This window comes from Phoca vitulina, unplaced genomic scaffold (genome assembly GCF_004348235.1).
Source record: "Phoca vitulina isolate PV1807 unplaced genomic scaffold, GSC_HSeal_1.0 scaffold4, whole genome shotgun sequence".
NCBI lineage: Eukaryota > Metazoa > Chordata > Mammalia > Carnivora > Phocidae > Phoca > Phoca vitulina.
In genome coordinates this window covers 81,922,381-81,945,275 of record NW_022589707.1, presented here as the reverse complement: position 1 = coordinate 81,945,275, position 22,895 = coordinate 81,922,381, and the positions used below count along the sequence as shown (strand labels likewise).

At 33.6% G+C, this 22,895-nt stretch overlaps 2 protein-coding genes across 5 annotated transcripts in view; one reads left to right on the top strand and one right to left on the bottom strand.

Annotated features, from left to right (window-relative positions):
- The window catches only part of COG5 (component of oligomeric golgi complex 5), a 303,390-nt gene that overhangs the window by 67,706 nt on the left and 212,789 nt on the right, over positions 1-22,895 (top strand). The gene's annotated exons all lie outside the window — the stretch shown is intronic.
- On the bottom strand, positions 11,549-21,493 carry GPR22 (G protein-coupled receptor 22). Of its 4 annotated transcripts, none has more exons than XM_032402375.1 (3): positions 20,515-21,493; positions 19,313-19,575; positions 11,549-16,899 (listed from the first exon to the last, which is right to left on the bottom strand). In XM_032402375.1, exon 3 carries the CDS (start codon positions 16,872-16,874, stop codon positions 15,573-15,575), a length of 1,302 nt encoding a protein of 433 aa, XP_032258266.1. In that variant the 5' UTR covers positions 16,875-16,899; positions 19,313-19,575; positions 20,515-21,493; the 3' UTR covers positions 11,549-15,572. The 4 variants fall into 4 exon arrangements, with proteins under 4 accessions (XP_032258266.1, XP_032258264.1, XP_032258265.1 ...); XM_032402373.1 differs by having other exon boundaries at positions 11,550-16,899; positions 18,552-19,575; XM_032402374.1 differs by having other exon boundaries at positions 11,550-16,899; positions 18,649-19,575.

The window sequence follows — 22,895 nt, the reverse complement described above, 5'->3', positions numbered from 1 at the left end:
TAAGGCTTGGGAATACTTAAGAATAGTCACCTAATAGAGACTTTCCAACTAAAGCTAAATAATGAGATTGATATTTTAGAGTGAGCTAACTGTAAGGCAAAAATAAGAACTGAAAGTTTTTGAGAAGACTTCTACTGAGGGTAAATAACTTATGAATAAATCTTGTTGAATGGGTATACAGAGGCTACTTATTTTAATGTAATAACCGGAACAACACAGTATTCATAAACTTTTCTTTCATCAAAGTAATATTCACTTTACTAACACTTTAGAGACTTCAAAACATCATAAAATTATACCATAAAATATCATAATTGTTCCTGCTATGTAATTAAGAGATAGGAGAACATAGGCTTTGAAACTGTCTAGACCTTGGTTTAAATCCCATTTCCATCTCTCATGATAACTGTGTGAATTTCAAAAAGTTAACTTCTCTCTTAGACTTCAAAGGACTGTAGGGTAGGTTTAATGAGACAGAGTTTATAGATTGCCTTTCAACTTATTATATAATAGATACCCCAAATATTGCTTTCTTCTTATTTTTCTTTCTTTAGAAATAGAAGTAAAGAACAAATTTGTATGATACTTTGAATGTCCTATTGGGCATACATCATCTGTGGTTGTGTTCTACTGTTGTAGAGTGCAAAAATGCTACCTTTTTTTCCTTTCCAAAAATCACCTCATATAATGTACATTCATTGTGCATTTTTTCTGGTAACAAGATATTGAAGTATTACTGTAAAGATTTTCAAGTTAGAGATGGCTACTGGAGGAGAATAAAAAACATTTAAGAAAAGTAAATATCAAGACTCAAATTCCTACTGAAGCTGGAAGGAGTTGTACTTTTTTGAGGAGCTAGAGTAATCCATAGTGATTCCTTTTTTATAACTACATCACATAATTGAAAGTACATTTGTTAATTTTTTTTAAAAATAAAATTTCAGTGAAGTGATAAAACCTGCCATTTGATTTCTTTTTTTAAATTTTATTTTATTGTTATGTTAATCACTATACATTACATCATTAGTTTTTGATGTAGTGTTCCATGATTCATTGTTTGCGTATAACACCCAGTGCTCCATTCAGTACATGCTCTCTTTAATACCCATCACCAGGCTAACCCATCCCCCCACCCCCTCCCCTCTAGAACCCTCAGTTTGTTTCTCAGAGTCCATAGTCTCTCATGGTTCATCTCCCCTTCCAATTTCCCCCCCTTCATTTTACCCTTCCTACTATCTTCGTTTTTTTAACGTATAATGTATTATTTGTTTCAGAGGTACAGGTCTGTGATTCAACAGTCTTAACACAATTCACAGCCATTTGATTTCTGTTGGCAAGTACTGTGTTAAGTATTGTATACACTTTATCTCACTGAAGCTTCACAACAGTCCCCTGAGTAGATGTTACCATTTTACAGATGAGGGAACAGTCTTCATGAGATTAAGTAACATTCCCGCGGAGCAGGCAGCTAGTAAGAAGAGGACCTCTACTTGAACTTAGTACTTACTTCCTCAGCTTGTACTCTGGTGGATGAGAACCAAATGAGAACCAAAGTTCTGTGAGACAAAAGTATTGTGTGAATTTGGGACTTTCATAAATTTTGGGTAGGGACTATAACAATATTATTTGTCAGTGGAAGTCGACTTGTATAACTTAAAAAAACTTAAAAAAATATATAATGGTGCCTCCTCTCCTTTGTGATGCTCCCTGCATTTTTCTTTTGAACAGATGTTTGTCCCAGCCAAGATATGAGATTGGTTTGGGATTTCAGTGTGTTCCTTTTGAGTATTACAAGATAAAAATACATCATAGTCAAGGATTTACATTTTGCTTTTAACACATAAACATGGTACATTCATAACTGCCTCATGTCACAAGCCCAGGCGGTAGCAGTCAGTGTCACGTGAAATATTACATTAACTGTGCTTCCTGGAGTTGTGCATTCACTGACCTTGGAATAGGCAAGCATTTCACTTTATTTTTCCAACATTTTGTTATTTCCCCAATATCATTCACCACACATTGGAAATACCCTACTGTTTCATAATACATTCTTTTATTTGTTTGAGTCCTTAATGGTTCGGCACCCCCCCCAAATCACATCATATAATGTACATTCATTGTGTCAGTTGTCTGCCTATTCTTATTTTCCTTTTTTTAATCTTGGGGTTAAGTAGTTTTTTGGGGGGTTGCATTTAGTTATTTTTAAGTTACTTTTTAATTACTATTTTTCTAGTTTTTTTTTTATAGTTTTTAATAGAAAAACAGAATTGGGCATACTGCATTTTCCATGGACGTTTTTTCAAGGCTGTGTGTTTGTATAACTTTGTGAGGTATCTCTAATTCTACATTTGAACAGTACTGAGTTGTTACTACTACTCTTTGGATTTTAGTTATTTTCTTTTTTTTAATTTTAAATTTTTTTAAGTTTTTATTTTAATCCCAGTTAGTTAACATACAGTATTATATTAGTTTCAGGTGTACGATCTAGTGATTCAGAATTTCTATACATCATGCTCTGCTCATCATGACAAGTATACTCCTTAATCCCCATCACCTCTTTCTCCCATCTCCTCATTCTGCTCCCCTCTGGATTTTAATTACTTTCTATTAAATATCATGTTGTATTTTAAGTCTCAGTGAAGGGTATCTGATGGAAGATCTTCTGTAACAGGGGATAAAATGAGTGGAATTGTATTTGAGGAAGTGGAAAATGGAAAGTGTGAGAGCTTGAGGTAAAGAGACCAGGTCAGAGGCTGACACAGTGGTCTGGGTATTGAGGGCCTAAATTAAGATGATAGAAAGTGTAAGTATATGTATTTTAGATGCCATCACACATTGTCAAATCTAGAAAGACACTCACTGGGCTTTGGGTTTAAATTAAAAATTTTTTTTTTGCCTGATAAAACATGAATATAGCCTGTTTTCCAGCTTTATCTCTCCCTGCTTACATATTCATAGTCTGTGCACCAGCCAAATTGAATTGTTCCCTGGTCTGGAGAGTTTGTTTCCTTGTTGCTCTGTAATTGCTCATGCTTGTGTCTCTGCTTGGTATGCTGTTGTTGCCCAGATGCTGTCAAAGTTCATTTCAATTGCTGTTTCCTTTCTGCAGCTTTTCGAGGTACAGTAGTCCCATCCCCCCGCCAACTTTATCTGCAGAGGGTACATTCCAAGACCCCCCAGTGGATGCCTGAAACCACAGATAGTACTGAACCCTATATGCATTATGCCTTTTCCTATACATACATACCTATGATAAAATTTAATTTATAAATTAGGCACAGTAAGAGATTAACAGCAATAATTAGGAAAGGGAACAATTCTAACAATATACTATAATAAAAATTATGGGAATGTGGTCTCTCTCAAAAATACTTGGTGTGCCTATACCCCCTCCTCTTCTTCTTGTGATGATGAGAGATGATAAAATGCCTACGCGATGAGGTGAAGTGAGGTGAACGAGACGGGCACTGTGATGTAGTATGAGGCTGCTACCGGCCTTCTGATGATAGGTCAAAGGGAGGATCATCTGCTTCTGGACCATGGCTGACTGGGGTGCCTGAAACTGCGGAAAGCAAAACTTCAGATAAGGGGGTACTGCTGTACCCGTGCTCCCTTTACTTTGAGCCCCATTGCTCTTTGTTTATATTCTGATTGTAGTTCTGTTTTGCCTTGTGATATTGATGTTGACATACTTGTCTTATCACCACCACTTTTGTAAGCTTATACAACTCAAACCTTTTATGAAATGTTCAAATTTGAGCAGATGAGAGTTAAGTGCTATTATAACGGGCCATTTAAAGTGCTTTAATGATTTTTTTTAATGTTTCCAAGATAACAGACTTGCTTGTGATAGTAACTAGGATTTTACAGTTATTGCTGCTTGGCACATTCATCTGGGCACTTTGTGAATCTGCCTACTAGATCCTGTGACGTATGTTATAAAGTTTTTAGAAACATTTATGGAGTTTGAGAAGTTAGTTGTATTTAATATAAATGGTATGGATAGAAGAATATTATACTTAAAAGTAAAAGCTACTCATATCTTATTTCTTGTATCTGACAACAGTGATGAAATATTTATATGGTGTCTTTTATCATGTAGTTGAAGGCTCAGTTCTTTTCTTTTAGCTCTTATTGTATCTGTTCTCACTGTATCTTTGAATCATTGGTAGGAAGATGTTTTAATGAGGATGAGATATTTCAGGCAAAGTAGATTTATCTTCAAATTAGTTGATGAAAATTCAGTTCTTTAACTTGTCATTTCAGAATTTGCTAACAGCTACCTCTGTGCAAGAGTGGAGTGTCGTGATGTTAGTCTTTCCCTCAGCTTAGGTGGTTATTCATGTTTATGGTTTTGCACTTAACTATTTTTATGCCAATTGTTTTTTTCTAGAATTTTGTTGAGAGAATATGAAAGACAGTTTTCTTTCTTTCTTCCTTTTTTTTTTTTTTTTTGGAGAGAGAGAGAGACAGCGCATGAGCAAGGCAGGGTGGGAAGAGAAGCAGAGGGAGAGGGAAAGAATCATAAGCAGACTCCACACTGAATGCAGAGCCCGACACCGGGCTGGATCTCATGACCCTGAGATCATGACCTGAGCTGAAATCAAGAGTTAGACGCTTAACTGACTGAGCCACTCAGGCACCCCAAAGACAATTTTTCTGAAGGCTAATCAGTCGTCTGTTTCTCTTGATTAGAGAATCTCAGAAGGCTGGGGAGTGGAGGGAGGAGAGGAGTAAGCACATCAGAATTAACTGGAGGCCTTGTTTCGTTTTTAAGAACGCCTGTCTTATTTTCATTTGGAAGTGCCACATCTCTCTCCCACCCAGTCTCATTGACCCCTTAGATGTATGTGAAATGGTTGAGATTCACTGCTTTAATTTTCTGGAATCCATCCTTGGATTAAACCAAAATTATATTGTATTATTATATTGTATTATTCTTTACCATGTAATTCTTTTTACTGAATTTCCCTTTAGTTTGATGCTATTATTATTCTTTGAAGAAAATTATAATCAGCCTTATGAGACTTCTTGCCTTTTCTGTAAGATTGTTGTAGCCATTTTTGTACATTGGAGGACATCAGTAATTGTCTTAAGACTTCGATTGTCTTTAAAATTGTTGTAAAGGGGCATCTGGCTGGCTCTGTCAAAAAAGCATGCAACTCTTGATCTCAGGGTTGTGAGTTTGAGCCCCAGGTTGGGTGTAGAGATTACTAAAAAATAAATAAATAAATAAACTTAAAAGATAAGGTCATTGGGGTGCTTGGTGGCTTAGCCGATTGAGCTTCCAACTATTGATTTTGGCTTGGGTCATGATCTCAGGGTCCATGCTCAGTGGGAAGTTTGCTTGAGATTCTCTTTCTCTTCCTCTACCCCTCCCCCTGCTCACATGCATGCTCTCTATCACCCTCTCTCAAATAAATAAATAATAAATAAATCTTGTTAAAAAGCATTAAAAAAATAAAGTTGTAAAAACATCGTTTACATGTTATGTACTTTCTGAGAAGATCCATGAAAGGCATTGCAATCTGGTCTCAGTGTTATGAACACTTAGTACTTCTACTGAACAGTGAGAGGAGCTTTATTTTATTGATGCTAAGAGTCAATCCCTTTTCTCTCCTTATATGATCTTATAGAAAACATAGGGACAGTTTTTGACTCATTTCTTATAAGAATGCAGGGCTTAATGATAAGCATTTCATTTTTTACATTTCATACCAGAGTTAACTTTAATTTTTTTCATTCTTTTAATTCTTATTGCTCTGATTTTATTATTTTTTCATTTAATTGTATCTAAAATTTTATGCTTTTAAAAGTTGTCTTACATTCTCCTTAAAATAAGGCAAGATATAATTAATGTGTAGCATTTACCAATTTTGCTTTCCTACTTTCTTAATAGTTTTTGTTGTTTTTTTTTAAAGATTTTATTTATTTATTTCACAGAGAGATAGCGAGAGCAGGAACACAAGCAGGGGGAGTGGGAGAGGGAGAAGCAGGCTTCCCGCTGAGCAGGGAGCTCCATGTGGGGCTCGATCCCAGGACCCTGGGATAATGACCTGAGCCGAAGGCAGACGCTTAATGACTGAGCCACCCAGGCGCCCCAATAGTTTTGTTTTTGTTTTGGGTTACACACTCTCTTGAGGATCTTAATGAATTTGTAGCTGTTTGCTCCAGGGAAAATGCACATATTCACAAATCCATGAATTTTGCACACAATTTCATTGAACTTTATGAGACTCCAGGAAACCCTAAACCAAAGTCATTGTTTATCTGGAATATATTATTTGGAAATGTTTTTCTGTAAGGTGGCTATATCTGATTACCTGTACTCTTGTTTTTATATATTTAAATTGTATTCAGTAGCAGTCCATTTCCATCAACAACTTGTTATGGATTGGTTCTGTGATTCAGTGGAAATGCTAAAAAGCAAGAGTGATAACAGAAGATAATATCAGTGTTGCTTGAAAGAATTCTTAGTGAAAAGGTTAATAAGAAATGTTTCCAGGGTGGTGTTTCTGCAATACCATTTGAAGTATTTATTGAGTATCAGTGTCACTTAACTGTTATAAAACAGAATAGGAAATTAAAGTTGTCATAAATTATCAAAGAGTAGCTGAATATTCCCTAAATTGTGTTGATGGCACAAAGGAAATTATAATAACAAAGGAAAGTATTTAACTGGACCCATCTACCTAACTTGAGTGACATCTGTTCAAAAAATGCACAGAATACAGTTTTTAGTATAGTGTATAGTTTTTAGTATTTTCACTGTAATTATTTTAAAAGTAATTCTTATCCCTTATGTATAGTATTATGTTTTAATAGAACTTTTGTTCTGAAATGAGCAAAAATGTGCCTGTACAGTACTTTTGGACAGAATAAAGTGACATTACAACAAATGGTAGCTGTGCAGTTTTACAATTAACTGTTGGAATGAAGTAAAAGTAAATAGCACTTTATAGTGTCTTGTTTCATGTTTGGTACCATTTAATCTTATGAGTATATGATTTTTAAAGGAAACTTTAAAGGCCTAGATAACTTTTAGGGAAATAGAACTTTAGGAAGATAGACGTGGCTCCAACCCTATTTTATCTCCTACAAGCTGTATGAAGCACAGCAGGTCACCTAACTTCTCTGAGCATGTTTTCTCATCAGAGGAAAAATATCAGCAAGACTTCCCTCTCAGTCTTGGTGTGAGGATTCATAAGATGATAATCTAAAGAATTAACACAGTAACTCATTTATTACCACAGTAAGCATTCAATAAGGTCAATTATGATTATTATTGAAAGATTTCTCACAGAGAAAACTAAACATTGTGGATTGAGATAGTGTGTGGAATTCTAGAGGGAGAATCAAAATTCAGTCCTGTTTCAGGTTTTCAATGCTATAGGTCAACAAGCCTTGCAATATACCTACTATATGCCAACTACTGTGCTAGACCTTTTTCTAAGTCACTAATATTCATATTTCCATAATTAATTTCCTCCTAACATGAAAATAGTGTAGGAGTGATTAACAACTAAATACGTTAAAAAAGGGAAATGCCTGGGGAAGAGGCACCAGTTGAGTATGGGTCATCAATTCTTCAAGGACCATCTAACTTAACAAATGTAGGACTGTGTACAGCTGTGCTCATTCACTTAGGCGACAGCATTTATTGAGCGCCAACAGTGCACTTTCTTGACAGTGCTGCACAAATAAACCCTCATCACTCTCTCCCGTACTATGCTTTACTTTCTCTTAGCACTTACCATCATCTGTAAGTTCAGTGAAAGCCGGACTTCAGTGGTTCTTATTCCTACACCTGGCACATAGTAAATGCCCAATAAATATTTCTTGGATGAATGAATGAATGAATCAATGAATAAATAAAATTTTAGTTCTTAGGAAGCAAATGTCATGCTGGATTATAGTATATATAATTCAACTAAAATTTTATTTGTTAAAATGAAGTAAGCTTAAAACTTTTTTCTTCAGGAAGGCATTATGGCCTAAACTGAGTTCAGAGCTGCTTCTGTACCTTTTCATTATCAGTTACTTGATTTAATCTGTCACTTTGATATATAGTCTATCTTCTAGTATAGAAAGTAGTGGTTCTTCAGCTTTAGCGCACAAATCACCCGAGAGTACTTATTAAAACTTATTAGTCAGAACTGCAACCACAGATATTCTGATTCATTAAGTCTAAGGGGGGAGAGACAGAAATTGGAATTTCAAACAAGCACCATAGAAGAAGATTCTGATAGAGGTAAGTTACATTTTTTGTTTTTGTTTTTGTTTTTATTTTTGGTACAATCCGCTGATTTTAATCAGATACCTCCAGTTTTATGTGCGCTCATTTATGTGTATGTGCATGTGTGTGTGTTCAATTCTGTGTATTTTTTTTGATTTTTTTTTAATTAACGTATTTGTTTCAGGGGTACAGGTCTGTGACTCATCAGTCTTACACAGTACACAGTGCTCACCATAACACATACCCTCCCCAATGTCCATCACCCAGGCACCCTATCCCTCCCACCTCCCCCTCCACTCCAGCAACCCTCAGTTTGTTTCCTGAGATTAAGAGTCTCTTACGGTTTGTCTCCCTCTCCGATTTTGTCTTGTTTCATTTTTTCCTCTCTTCCCCTATGATCCTCTGCCTTGTTTCTCAAATTCCACATATCAGTAAGATCATATAATAATTGTCTTTCTCTGATTGACTTATTTCTCTTAGCATAATAATACCCTCTAGTTCCATCCACGTCATTGCAGATGGCAAGATTTCATTTTTTTTGATAGCTGCATAATAGTCCCTTGTATATATATACCACATCTTCTTTATCCATTCATCTGTCGATGGACATCTTGGCTCTTTCCATAGTTTGGCTATTGTTTGGCTATTGTGGACATTGCTGCTATGAACATTGGGGTGCACGTACCCCTTCAGTTCCCTACATTTGTATCTTTGGGGTAGATACCCAGTAGTGCAATTGCTGGGTCGTAGGGCAGCTCTATTTTCAACTTTTTGAGGAACCTCCATACTGTTTTCCAGAGTGGCTGCACCAGCTTGCATTCCCACCAACAGTGTAGGAGGATTCCCCTTTCTCCACATCCCCGCCAACATCTGTCGTTTCCTGACTTGTTAATTTTAGCCATTCTGACTGGTGTGAGTTACATTTTGAAAAATACTCTCCTCAACAAGATACATGGGGTCGGAAGTTTAAAAATTGTTGACTTCAGTTTCACTAATATTTACTCATCAGTTGGTATGTATCAGGCACTTTTTGGTTACAAAGGTTACAGTAGTATTACAGACTCTTATTGTACTGGGTGGATTAAAGACAGTTTTATAAAATTAGGTAGCTATAGTTTGCTAGCATTTTGTTGCTTATAAGAAGTGATAGTTGGAAAAAATTTAATAGCAGAAGAAAGACTACAGTTTTTTAATAATTGGGGAAAAAAACTGTTAAAATGTAGACTATGTAAATGTGTTACATTTCAGCCTGTTTTAAGACATTAGCAATTTTAGGGGCTCCTGGGTGGCTCAGTCGTTAAGCATCTGCCTTCGGCTCAGGTCGTGATCCCAGGGTCCTGGGATCAAGCCCCACATCGGGCTCTCTGCTCCACAGGAAGCCTGCTTCTCTCTCCCACTCTCCCTGCTTGTGTTCCCTCTCTTGCTCTATCTCTCTCTGTCAAATAAAGAAATAAAATCTTTAAAAAAAAAAAAAGACATTAGCAATTTTAGAGTGAAATGCATATCTTTGGGTAGATAACCAATATACAATATATACACAGTATGCAGTATATGACAGGTGGGATTGTGTATAATATTAATGGATGTGCTATATATATATGTATATATATATGTGTCAATCTCCTATGTATTTCTCACTCTTCTAGTCTGTGTCTAATGTGGTCAGAACTCTCATTTGTTAGCATTAACATTTTAAAAAATTTATGTTAAATTAAAAAATTTTCATTTTGCATCTATTATTAGTATTGTATGTCTATAGCTGTCTGAGTGGAAAGCAGTTATCTATGATCTTAATAATAAGATTAATTAAGATTCTCTTGCTCCTTTTACTTTCTGCCTTGAAAAATTGGTGGATGTGCTTTGGTAGTCTGCCTTGCTTAATGCCTCTCAGAAATATATGACATACTGCTTTCATGGAAACAGGGTGAGGAAACTGACCTCAATCCCAGATAGACTCAGCTCTCCTCCTTTATCTTACTTGATGCTTCAGGGTTTGATAGTGGTAGGAGTTGATATTGGTGGCAGTGACAGGAATGACAGCACTTTTTACCACTTGCTGGTGAAAGTACAAAGCTGTCATGCTTGAAAGCCATGGATACAGCTTACAGAGGTCTGTTAAAAAAATGTGTGAATAGAAGGGTAGAGATACTTAGGATTATTTTCACACATTATTTTATCATGAGCAAGGGGAGAAATACTGTTTAAGTTTGCTCAGCTCTTTCTCTCCTGCAAAAATTGAATATTCTTTAAAAGGTGAAAGTTTTCATATTAAGATGAGCCCAGTTTTCCATTTACTTCTCCATCTCAGTACCCCTCTGTTCCAAACGTTTGTGAGTTATTGTAACATCCTAATTTGTATTCTACTTTGTATCGTGAAAAATGTTATTATATTACTAATCTGCCCAGTTTATTAACTGGGGTTTCTTTAAAAAAAAAAATTGCTTTTTCATCTTTTTGAATGCTTTTTAGAAAAAATCTTCAAGGTAGTTTTCTTCTGTGAACTCTAACCCACAATTCTATATTCACATTTTACTTCTCTAAAAGCTGAGCATCTCTGAGTATTTTAGATCTTTTTCCTACCTTGTCTAGGTTTAATTATCTCCTTTTTTCCCTCTTTTATAATATGGCCCGAGCTCCCTTTTCCCCTAACATTTATTATTAGCCATCTCATGTTTAGCTTTCTTGAGTTCACTGCTGTCCCATAGGGAGATTGCTTACATTCACAAGGAGTACATACAAGTGTCCTTTTCTGAGATGTAAAGAAAATAAGCTCCAAAAGTTTTCTTTAGTTTTTTTTCTTTCTCATCTTATTTAGTGAAAAGGAAGAAAAAAAATACATTATGTCTTTTTCCTTGCTTCTTCTCCCCGTTTAGAAAAATAACCTGTCTTACAATTTGACAAGTTACCTTTCTTACCTTTTTCAAGATGGTCTTGAAATGTAGCTTCAAATTATTTGATTATAATAGAAAACAGTTTAAGTATTTGATATTTTATCATTGTCATTTTTTAGAAATATTGCTGTATGTTTTTTAATTTTTAAAAATTATTTTTATGCAGCCGTTAATAAAGAATGAAGGAGCCATGTATATGATGAGTTGGATAGATATTCATAATTATTAGGAGCAAAGGATGATATTTATATTTTTTACTTTATATACCTTGGCATTTTTCCATTGTGTATAACTTTTTGTAATTAAAAAATTACTGAAGAAGAAAATATGTGTTTAGTGGAAAAACTGAATAAACCAATATGCAAAATACAGATATTTTAAAACATCAGTTTGAATTTTTCATTTTGAATAGTTTGTAATAACTAGAACATTCTTGAATAAGGTCATTTATTTCACTTAATTGAATTTTTTGCTTTGCCAGAAATTCTTTCTGGTTATGTCCTTGTTATTCATGTACTTTATGCAAAACAATTTAAAAGTTCTTAGATCATTGAGGATAATCTGGTTTTTTACGGGTTTTTTTTTTTTTTTTTTTTGCCATCATTTTTAATTCTTCAGTTTCCTATACCAGTTGTCTTTTTAGTCAGTTGACATACCCTATTGATTCTGCCTTCACGTTGCCTGTCACACGTGTACGCTCCTCTGCACAGCTACGGCCAGCACTGTTTGCCGGGCCTTTCATTACCTGTCAGGGTGATCGCCGTGGCTTCCCGTCTTCTGTGTCTTACCCAGCCAACAATTTGGTTTCTCAGTTTCCTGTTCTGTGTCTTACCCAATCAACCCTTTCTACACATTGCTGGTTGATTGATTGATTTGTAACTCATTTACCATTGTCTTATTCCCCTGCTCAGATATCTCTGCTGGTATTTAAAGCCTTCTTTCTGTTTTTGGCCCCACTTTAACTTAGCAGATCAACTTCTCACTATTGTATTACTTTTCTTCTAAAGAGAACAATTTACCATTTCCAGATCTGCTTCAGTAGCTTTCCTCAACAGTGCTTTTATTTATATTGTTCTTAAATCCAACATAATTCCTTTCTTCTTAAGTTTATTAAGAAGGTTGCTTTTTTTTTTTTAAAAATAGTATTTACTGCATTCTGCCTTTTTGTAGGTATTGCCAGACTTTTAACTACCTTGATTCTAGGTTAAGTTTCCAGGGTAATGACTTTATTCCATATGAATATGCGTATCTGCCATAATGCCTTCTACATTGTAAGGATTCAAATATTAATTGAATTACAAAGCTTACTTAAATGTACAATCAAGATGTAATAAAACTAAATGTTTTATTGACTTTGGAAAGTAGTCTTCAAATTACTGTGTTGACTAAAGCCTGACTAAGCACCTGTTTTCTTATCTTCTGGTTTTCACCTTTCAATCTAATCTCAGTAAATGAGGAGTTTGATTTTTAATGCCCAGAGAACTTAGATTTTGCTATCATTTTATTTGGGGGATTAAAAAATAGACAAATAGGCCACGTACCTAAAAATTGACTTACCATGGTGAGAAGTACAGAAATATTACGGATGGCATTTTTTAAAAGCATAATTCTAAATTCTTAAATTTTCATAATAGCTTTGAACATCTGTTGGGACTAATTGGTAGACTAATGACCTCTTGGAATTAGCAAGCAATGAGCGTTCCATATCTTATTGAGCTCATATTTGGTTAGTTTTTAAAATAATAGTTCTTACTTCTGTGGTTTTGAAGAACTAACCCCGTTAACTGTATATAAATTGATGCCTGTGTCTGTGATTTGTGGCATATGGGTGAGAAAAAATGTCATTTTAAGAAGGATCCCATATTGAGTTTACTGTTACCTCTATTGCTTTTGCATTTACAATTTTCATTCTAACATGAAAAATTAACATTAATATTTTGTCCCATGAAATTATTAGAAATACAGTGAAAGACATACACATTTTGGTGAAGCCCATCATGAGGAAAATAAAAATACTTCACCTTTTCATAGAACAAACGCTTAAAAAAAAGTTGTCTAAGCTTCTCATTCTCTCATTCTCTCATTTAAGCTGAGGTCAGTAATTGTAAGCATATTTGTGACTTGTTTTCAAAAGCTGAATCTTTAATATAAATATTATTTTGGTTTACATATTACATACTATTTAACATTAAAAAGCTGTTAGAAGTTGTTCGGTAGGTATGAATTTTCTTTGTTGTAAATCAGTGGGTGTAATTTTGAGTACCTGAAAGTTCATTACAGGAGGGCAAAAATGCTTGTTAGTTGTCTGTTCCAGAGTCAAGTGTAGAAATAATAACAGTTTAGAAGGCAACATTATAATAATTGCCATTTATTATTTTGTTAGATTTCTTATTACAGAGAACAAGAGGGCGTGAAAGCAGTTTAGGCAAATATATTTAAAAATGTTTTTTAACCAAGTTCTTTGGCATGCTTATAGATTTGAAGATTAAAAATATTTAAGACACAGAGGGCTTCTCTTAGTATGAAAATTCTAAAAATAGTCTAATTTTTATGAAGATTATAAAACTAAATACAATTATAATTTATGCTTGGAAGTTTAAGTATAAAATTAGTTTAAAAAAATTTTAATGGATATATTAGGAGATATTCTGTGCCAAATATGTTTATTGAATGAAAAAAATGTTTAATACCCTTACCTACGAAGTCTTAATTTCTCTACAGGGTTCTGAAAAATGTCTTACTTTCTTATGCTACATTTTGTCAAATTGAAGCATTTCTTTAATTCCATAAAAGTAGAAAACAAGACAGAAGGATACTGTTCCTTTGCCAAGATTTGACATGTTAACATTATCAGAAATAAATCACTGTTAAATATCCCAGGAACCTCAGTGAATTCAAGTTATTGCATGGTGCTCATTTCCCTCAAGGATTAATGTATTCAGTAAACTAGACTGGGTCAATCTCAACCTCACTTATTTACACAAAAGTGATATATTATCGAATTCCTTGACAAAGTTTTATTTAAAGATGAGTTGCTACTTGATTTAATGGATACAGTATTAAAAAAATAGAATAAAAAGTACAGTTAATCAATTATAAGGTAGCAAGAACTGTATTTGCTTATTTAAGTAACTTATTGCTCTTTTTCTGATACAGTGAGAATTAGCACTCATTGATAGATTATTGGATTATAACAGTTGGAAAACATTTGCTTGATATGAGATTCCCAAACCTGTTATCTATAGTTAGGATTAGTAATTTTCTAGTTTTCCAACATGAATTGAAGATGGGAGACACAAAGATTAAAGTTAGATTAAGTGGTGTAGAGTAAAAAAATTGACAAGATTTATTGCCACTTCAATGATTTTAAGAGTGGAAATAGAACTATTCTATTTTGAAACATTTGGAAGTTATGATAGTATAGGAACCTTGTGTAAATTTTATTACTCTAAAGTTGCTATGTATCTAAAATTAGAAATCATTGGCTTTGTGAAGCTTCTCTACAGTGATAGAAAGTCTTTTTTTCTTTTATTCAGATTTTAATAGTTGACTTCTGTTATACAAAAAGGCTGACTTGAATAAAGTTAGGAAGTTAGTTTATTTTAATGCACTGGTTTTTACCAGTATATTAATCCAGAGCATTTGGCTTAGACTCACGCAAAGTGAGGAAGGAAGAAAGAGGCTGGTGCTTTAGTTTTCTTCCTTCCCTTTATTGTCAGTTTATTTTGTATATTTATAGGCATAGTGCCCTTGATCTTAGAAAAATCAATCTCTTTTTCATAATAAACTTGAATTTCAAAATTTCCCTATCTTAGAGTGTATATATACAGGGTTGTTTCTTGGTTCTTGAATTTTAAAATCCTGATAAATCCTACAATTTTCTGTACTCAAAAAAAAAAAAAAAGATAAAGTTTCACACATAGTTCATTATTTTTGATGCATCAAATATTATAGCAGGTAGACTATACCAGAAAACATAAGGTAGTGACATAGAAAATCCTGAATTATTTTGTTTGGAGACCATAATTTTTGCTCTTATATTAAAGTGCTATTCCACTTGTCATTTATACAAATATATCTATAGTTTGTGGCTTAGAAACAAATACACTTCATAAAAAAAAGAAAAGGATACCTGTGTCAGTTACATTTTGAAGTTATACACTGTTTTAAGGCTATGTATTTATTATTTAGAAAATATGACTTACATGAATATCTTCTGATGGACATAATATTGACAAAAATACACAATATTACTTTAACAAACTGCCATGCAACAAATACATTGTAATGAAGAAATTGAATATATATGACCTAATCTAATCTTGACATTTACATTGAAAATTTACAACATAACCAATACTTAAAATGTTTTTTCTTATATTTGGCAGTAATTTCATTTTTTTACAATTTAAATGTGGGCTTAATGAAACTTAGATGTTTCCCTAGTCTGTGACAACCTGAGGTACTAAACATTTTTCTCTTATTTCACTATCTTCAAAGGTAATTTTTTTGTTTCTTTTAGGATCGATCCAAGAATTGTGTATTACAGCATTATTAGGCAGAGGATCAGCTTCCACTATAGAAACAACTCGCTTTTTCATTTTACTTTTCAAGACCTTTTGAAATTTTTGTCTAGTAAATGCATATAATAAAGGGTGAAATATAGTTGTTCCATAAGCCATGACTAGAAAACACAACCTTAATTTTACTAAAAGGTCACTTGGGCCTAAACATAAAATGGTGGTATTTAAAACAGAAATTGGTGTCCAGCAGAGAAGAAATGTAGAAATAATCAATAAAGACATCCTGAAGACTCTTTTTTGCCTTTCTCGTCGTTCACGGTGTCGTTTCACAGCTCGCCGGAGGGCAATTATTACTGAGACTGAAGTTCTTACGCCAAAGACCACATTTCTCCCACCACTGCTTTGTGACAGGTCTGTAGTCTCATGCTGCGTGGTTAGAGAAAGTGTCTTTTTCTTTCTTGCTTTCTTCTTCTGCCCTGTGGAAAATCTTGTGCCGATTCGAATATTAAGAGCCTGAAGAATTTTGGTGTATGTGATTAACATTACTATGACAGTGAAAAAGAATATTGGGATCTGTACTAGCAGGTGATAATACATTCCCAGTTCAGTGTAGTATTCATTTGTACTGACACACAAAAGTGTCTTGTTTTCCCATGTATTTCCACTTTGAAGACTGAAAAAATTTACCTCAATAAAGGGAATCAGGAAAGAGAAAAATGAAAAAATCCAAATGGATATCATTAGCATTACAGCTCTGCCCATTGTCAGAATTCGGTTTGCAGGTTTTACAGAGATGTCGTATCTGTCCAAAGTGATAGCAAAAACGTTGATTGCTGTTGAGACACTTGCAAAAGATACACAGGCCTCATGGAAACAGCAGATGAGAGCAGTGTTACTCTCCAGTGAAAGCAGAAGGATAACTATTGTTAGAGGAATACATCCCACACAAATTATTACATCAAGTACATGAAGATTCATGGTAATAATGTTACTGACAGAGTTGATTAAGTTGGATTTCATGCAGTAAAGTACCAATACGGTGAGGTTGCTGCCAAGTCCCAACACGATTTCTAACATAAGAAATCCGGTGAGAGACACTTGAAAGCTTAATGGATATGATAGTGGTTGGTACATATTGGTGTTGATGTCATCAATGTCATCTCGCACTGTAATGTTAGATTCAGACTGCATGTTGATTTCCAGAACGGGAGAAAAACACATTCTTTTGGAGCAGTTCGTGTTTTCCCTAGAAAGTGAAATAGAATAAACTCTTTTGATATTTGGCAATTTAAAGGACGTATAAAACATGTGTTTCTTGTAAAATATATATATATATTTATTGTGTACTTCGCTTAATTTTTAAGTTTCTAAACTATTAATGGCAAAGGTAGAATTAGGAGAATCAAGGTTGCATTGTTTTGATATAACAGGAAATTGGATTCTCCCTTTGAAGGTGACTGTATGGGGAATACTCCTATATAGTTCAAAATTACTTAATATCTCAAAAAGATTTTCCTCATTTGGGTTTTTCAAACTTATTGAGATACAGTATATTTTTGTACAATAAAACTACCCAGTATGCAAAACTAATTTTAGCCTGGTGTTTTAAGATTTCATTTTAAACTGTTGTGCGTAGGTGGGTAATAAATGCTATTTTAATATGTTCTAGCATAATTAGTGTTGGTGTAATTATTCTCATGAGATTTCAAATGAACAGGACAAGTGTTCATTTAAAATGATAAATGGCACAGAGCACTAGTTCTTTAAAACCATTTTGTCCATGTTCTTGGTTGAAATTCTTACTTAAGAGTCTAGTGTGCTTGGGGATATTTGGAGCTATTTCCCATAGAAAGTAGGGAAATGATAAATATTACATATTTTGTAGTGAAAATGCTCACCGAACTTTATAATGGACAAACTTATGTTATAAAAATTGGATGAAAAAGGATATTATGTTAAAGTATAACACCACAAAACTTGGTAAAAGAGTACTAATCACTCCAATGAATGATTTATTTTGTGACCACACCCTCTCATTTATTGTGGAAGAAGGAAATTGAAATTTAATATCATGTTAAGAAATAACCATTTTTGGAGTGGTTTAAAAGACTATATCAGTTGATTTTGTTTGTTTAAACAGGATTTTTAAAGTAAAATAACGAAATTTTGGGAAAGGAGTATCTGAAATCCATTTTCTGAGGAATCTTTTAAAGTTTACACATTCCATGTGAAACCTTTCGTATAAATCACCCAGTGTGTATAATTTTGAGGAAAATTAAAAAAAACAAGCTCTTTTGCCAATTCATGTAAATCTATAATATATAGAGGGTTAGAATAATTTATAAAAATAATGTCTGATTTTCTGGGCTAATATGTCAGTAATGAGTATATTCACTTAAAATATAAAGTCATACAACCAACTATATTTCACATTTCAAGTACAGCATTTTGGCTGCAAAATCATAATCAAACATAAATTATAAAGGCTATAATAATTTCCAAAATTCATGTTAACCTTTAACTTGATGTAACCTTTGACAGCTTTTAGAATACAATTTTATTTATCCATATTATTTTAGGGGCAATATTTCAGAAACATAGATAATATTATTAATTCCTTTTGAGCTTGGTATAAGGTATTACTAGAGGCATATACTCAAGTGAAAGTCTTAGCTAACAGTGAAATCCTATAAAAATGGAAAATTTTAAGTGTGCCAAATTTTCGGAACTGACAGATTAAACATCAGGTCTTTGTCGCATCAGTTAGATTTATAATTAGATACAGCAGAAATGCCAAGTTAGAGGGTAACTAAGTAAAATGCATCTCCTCTATAGCAAGATTGTTTTCTTTTGTAAATGTTAAACAGTGTGGTGGGGTGCATGCATCTTCTGACCTACCTGTTTGCTGTTGCCTTATGGGCCTTTTGTCTCACTATAGCAGTTTTTCACAAATTGATACATGATGTCATTGACAGATTTTGACATGAATTTTTACCTGACAACAGTGAAGTAGCTGTGTTTTATTTCATGTCTTGTAGAAATTCTTTCATTTTCTCTCCAATACTTCAAACTGCATGAATTGTGAGATTTAGTTGGCTGATGAATTTCTAAAGACCAGTACAAAATATTTGTGTTTGTTTTGCCTTAAAAAGTCACGACCAAGAGAAACTTCATCAAATGATAGGAATTATATTTCCCTTTGAGGGAATATATGATAGTCTCTCTTTATTTTCCAGAACATGTGAAAACATACGGTTTCTAGCTTCTAAAATGTATTTGGACATCCTTTTGTTACAAATGTAAATCTGTTTCTATAGCAGTCCTCGTTAGTTTGAAATGATTTCTTGATCACATAACTTGCTTTATATTATAAATCCAGTCCATGTTCTTTTGATAAAACCATCTGCTATTTAATTTGATTTGTTTTCATTAGAAGAGGATGCATAGTCATAAAACTTAGATGAAAAAATCCTTTAGTAATATCAGCTGCTACAAATATCTGAATATTTAGTGCAGAAAATAATTGATAAAGCTTTATCTAGCTTGCTGCTAATGTATGGCATTCTCTTTTTGGCATTCCGTGCCTCATTGTTTCTTCAGGAAACAGCTCCACAATCCTGGTATGTTAAAGTGTAAACTCCCCCTTTAAAAATGCTCACCATTTTGTTTTCAGGCTTTTGCAGTTAAATTGTTTTTCTTTTTGTGTCTATTTTATATAGCATCTTCTTAGGATGATTACTGTCCATGTGTTATATCCCAGCAGTAATGTGGACCTGTATTTTCTGGTTTTAACTCCTTAATGTCTTAAATTCATGTGTTAGAAGAATATCCTGCAGTTTATGGTTCAGGCAGCTAGGAGATGCTTGATCAGATGCATTCTTCATATTGTCAGTTGTAAATACTGAATTAGCTGCTGTGGGCCCTTGTGAAAAAGAAAAAAAAATGGTTAATAGGGTTCCTAATAATTTCCAATGAACGCAAAGTTACTTTAGTTTTGTTGACTTTAACACCATACACAGTATTCATTATCAAAGTAAGTAAACTGTATTAGTAGAGCCACAACTTATGCATAGATTTAAGGGATTCTGTAAATATTTTCTTTTCTTAACAGAGATTGCAAATATTATGTTATTTAGTAACAGAGGTAACATAAATATAACCATGAAGGAAAAGCTGCAGTTTTAAAACTAATTTCTGCTCTCAGTTTAGAAGCTAACCTATGTTTTCAGAGGTTATGAGCAATTAGCATACACTAAACATACTGTCGTTCTCTCTTTACAATAAATTTAACACTATTTCCTACTGGGAAATATTGTAGCTTGCTTAATTATTAGCACATGGTTTGAATATTAACTGATTAAAACAGATTCCACGATTAGATGCTATAAATTTCCACTGATGAGTTGTTCATGTAGTTGAAATGTAAAAGGTAATGCAAAATGTAACTGCAAATTAAATAATTTTCAATGAACATGCCCAATAATGAACTTAACCTAAAACTGAGTAATAAATAATAGCTAAATAGTAAACCTGATCCTTTTAAGAAATATAAGCATTTTTTGAGCACTTCAGAAAAACTATACTGATGACATTAAGAATATTTTAGTAGGTCTGAAGTGACTTAAAAGCTGATGTCTTCGTAGTGAATCAACAAAGAAAATTTTTGGTATTTAACATTGCACCCTAAAAAAAGTACATTGAAAATGTCATGTCTTAAATTGATCTAAAAAATACATGTTTAACAATAAATAGAATTAAGCAAATAAACTGTTAAAATTTAGGTTGAAATTTTTCAAAGTAATTTTACCCCACTATGCCAGTTCAAAAGCAGCTTATACTGTAATAAGGGAACACATCTTACCTCCGCTAAAGATTTGATACATTCCTGATGTAGTTGAAGCGTTTCCAGTTTTGATTGATTCATTTGGTTCACTTGTTAGCAGAGGACTGGGGGAAGAGGGTCATAAACATCTCTTCAGAAAAGACCTTAATGAAAATATGTGTCTGTACTCTGCCATTGTCTCAGCAGTACTGCTAATGTATGGAACGTGTGGTGCTGCTTAGAGGCTGCTGCAGTCTCTCACTCTTCCTACTGTGAAATCAATAAGCATCTGAAAAACGTAATGAAGTAATTGAACATACTGAAGGCTTCTTGTCCCCAGAGACAACATTTAGATTCAGTCTCTCTAAAACGGAATGGCACTGCTTTTCAGAGGAAAGCCTGTTCTGGGCAGCTTTTGCAGAATGACAGCCTACCTTGTCGCTTCTCCCCACTGCAGAGAGATGCAGTGCATTCACTAATTTTGATTGGTCAGTTGTATTGGGCTTAAACCGTGCTTCATATGTATAGCAGGGATTTCCAACCCCCCCCCCCAACTGTTTTATATAAGGATGCTTTTTTAAAAGGCTATATTTATAAGTGGTTGTATGCTGCTTTTAAATAGAGTATGAGTAAATTGGTCTTTTAAAAATGTGTATTCTATTCTGGTTTGTTGTTCACTTATGCCAAACAAAAAATGCAGGAGGGTGGAAGGGGGCAAGAAAGAATTACACGGTAAAAAGTGTATATTCTTTATGAAGCCTAGATGATTGCACTCGAGAATATTTTAGTCGTAATATATGTTTTTGGTTGAGATTCTTTGTTCTACAAATAGAAAGCCACTGCATCCTTACTGTGAACCACATTGAATTTCAACTAGTTTGTTTGTATTCAAGTCGTCTTCTCTGTGTATTTCAAATTGTTGTGAGCATCTCAAGGTGGTAAACCTTGTTATGACTGCAGGATTCATTCAGGTGTTCATTCATTCCATTCATTCAGAATTTTAATGAAATTGTTCCAAGGTGGTTCTACTCTAAAATGTTTTTTTTTAAATTCTATTACTATTAACATAGTCTCAATATATAAAGATTTAATCATGTGCTTTCCTTTCAGATCACTTGTCTGTCTTCATCTTTGGTAACCCTTTTATTTAGTAGATATATACTGATCATTTGCCATAGTATTTTATTTCAACTGGCTATTTCTATTTTTAACCTGGGCACTTTTAATGGATTGCTGTGCCTTAAATATTATATGTAGCTATATGCTAATGTTATCGGGTAAACATATCAGTAAAGGAAAAAGGAAGTTAGTAGTTATGTGTCTTCATAAGTTATATAAGGCTAAATTATTTTAAGATAGGTTGTCGAGAGAATAAAAACAAGTAGAAGTAATTAACTTAAAATATTACTTTAAAATTAAATTTCTATTAACTTTGTTTACCTACTCTCAGTATTGAAGAAAATGCTTTTTTAGATCTAAGTATATGAAGTGGCTGGATTCTGTTGACAAAATAGAAGACCTTGCAAATGACTGAATTATTAGAATATTGATCATCACTTATTTCCATTATTTTAGGAATATTAATGTTCATTTTTAAAAATGTATGCTAAATTTTTAATTTGTAACTGGAATTGTTCTTTCATAATTTTAAAAAGCAGTATATATTTTTGTAATCTTCTGGTAGTGTTTTAGCTTCACAGGGGGCTGGCTGAGTAGTATATGAGTTTTGAATTGCATTTGTATAGAAGTTGAGAGTGGTGTGGTGGAAAATTTTGTTGTGAATTCCTAAAATTTTATGCACAGCTTTGGTAATGCTAAAAATTAAAATGTTGTTGTGCTACTTTTCATGCATTTTGAAGGTTGCAGAAAAGGATGTTGTTAGAATGCCAACCATGTTGAAAGATAGTGTGCAAGCACACGCACACACAATGTTATTTTAAGGTTCAGACTAAAACCAGAGCTTCAAACTAAAATTGGAGAAAAGATATTAGCTTCAATTGAAACTTGTGGTGGGGACAAGAAATCATTAACGTAGTGAAATACACAGAGTGCTTTTCTGCCAAAGAGTTCAAGTATGCTTATGTTTATCATCAAAATATCCCTATGGAGTAGAGGCAAGCAACCAAGGCACAAAGAAGTTTAATGACTTGAAAAAGTCTAGGTAAGTTAGTAGCAGAGCCAGTGTTGGAACTGTGTAAGCTCCTTCCCCCTCCCCCCATCACCCCATAGTTGGCCCCCTCTCTGGAAAATTCTGAAGGTACTTGGGACTTAAAATTGGATGATCTGGGTTCAGTCACTGCTTATTAGTTATATGACTTTTGGCAAATCAAGCATTCTTTGGGACACAATATAGCTTTGATTCTTTTTGTTGAAGTTTATTTCTGTGTTTTCTTTAGCTCTCTGTAATACAGTGTTTCCAA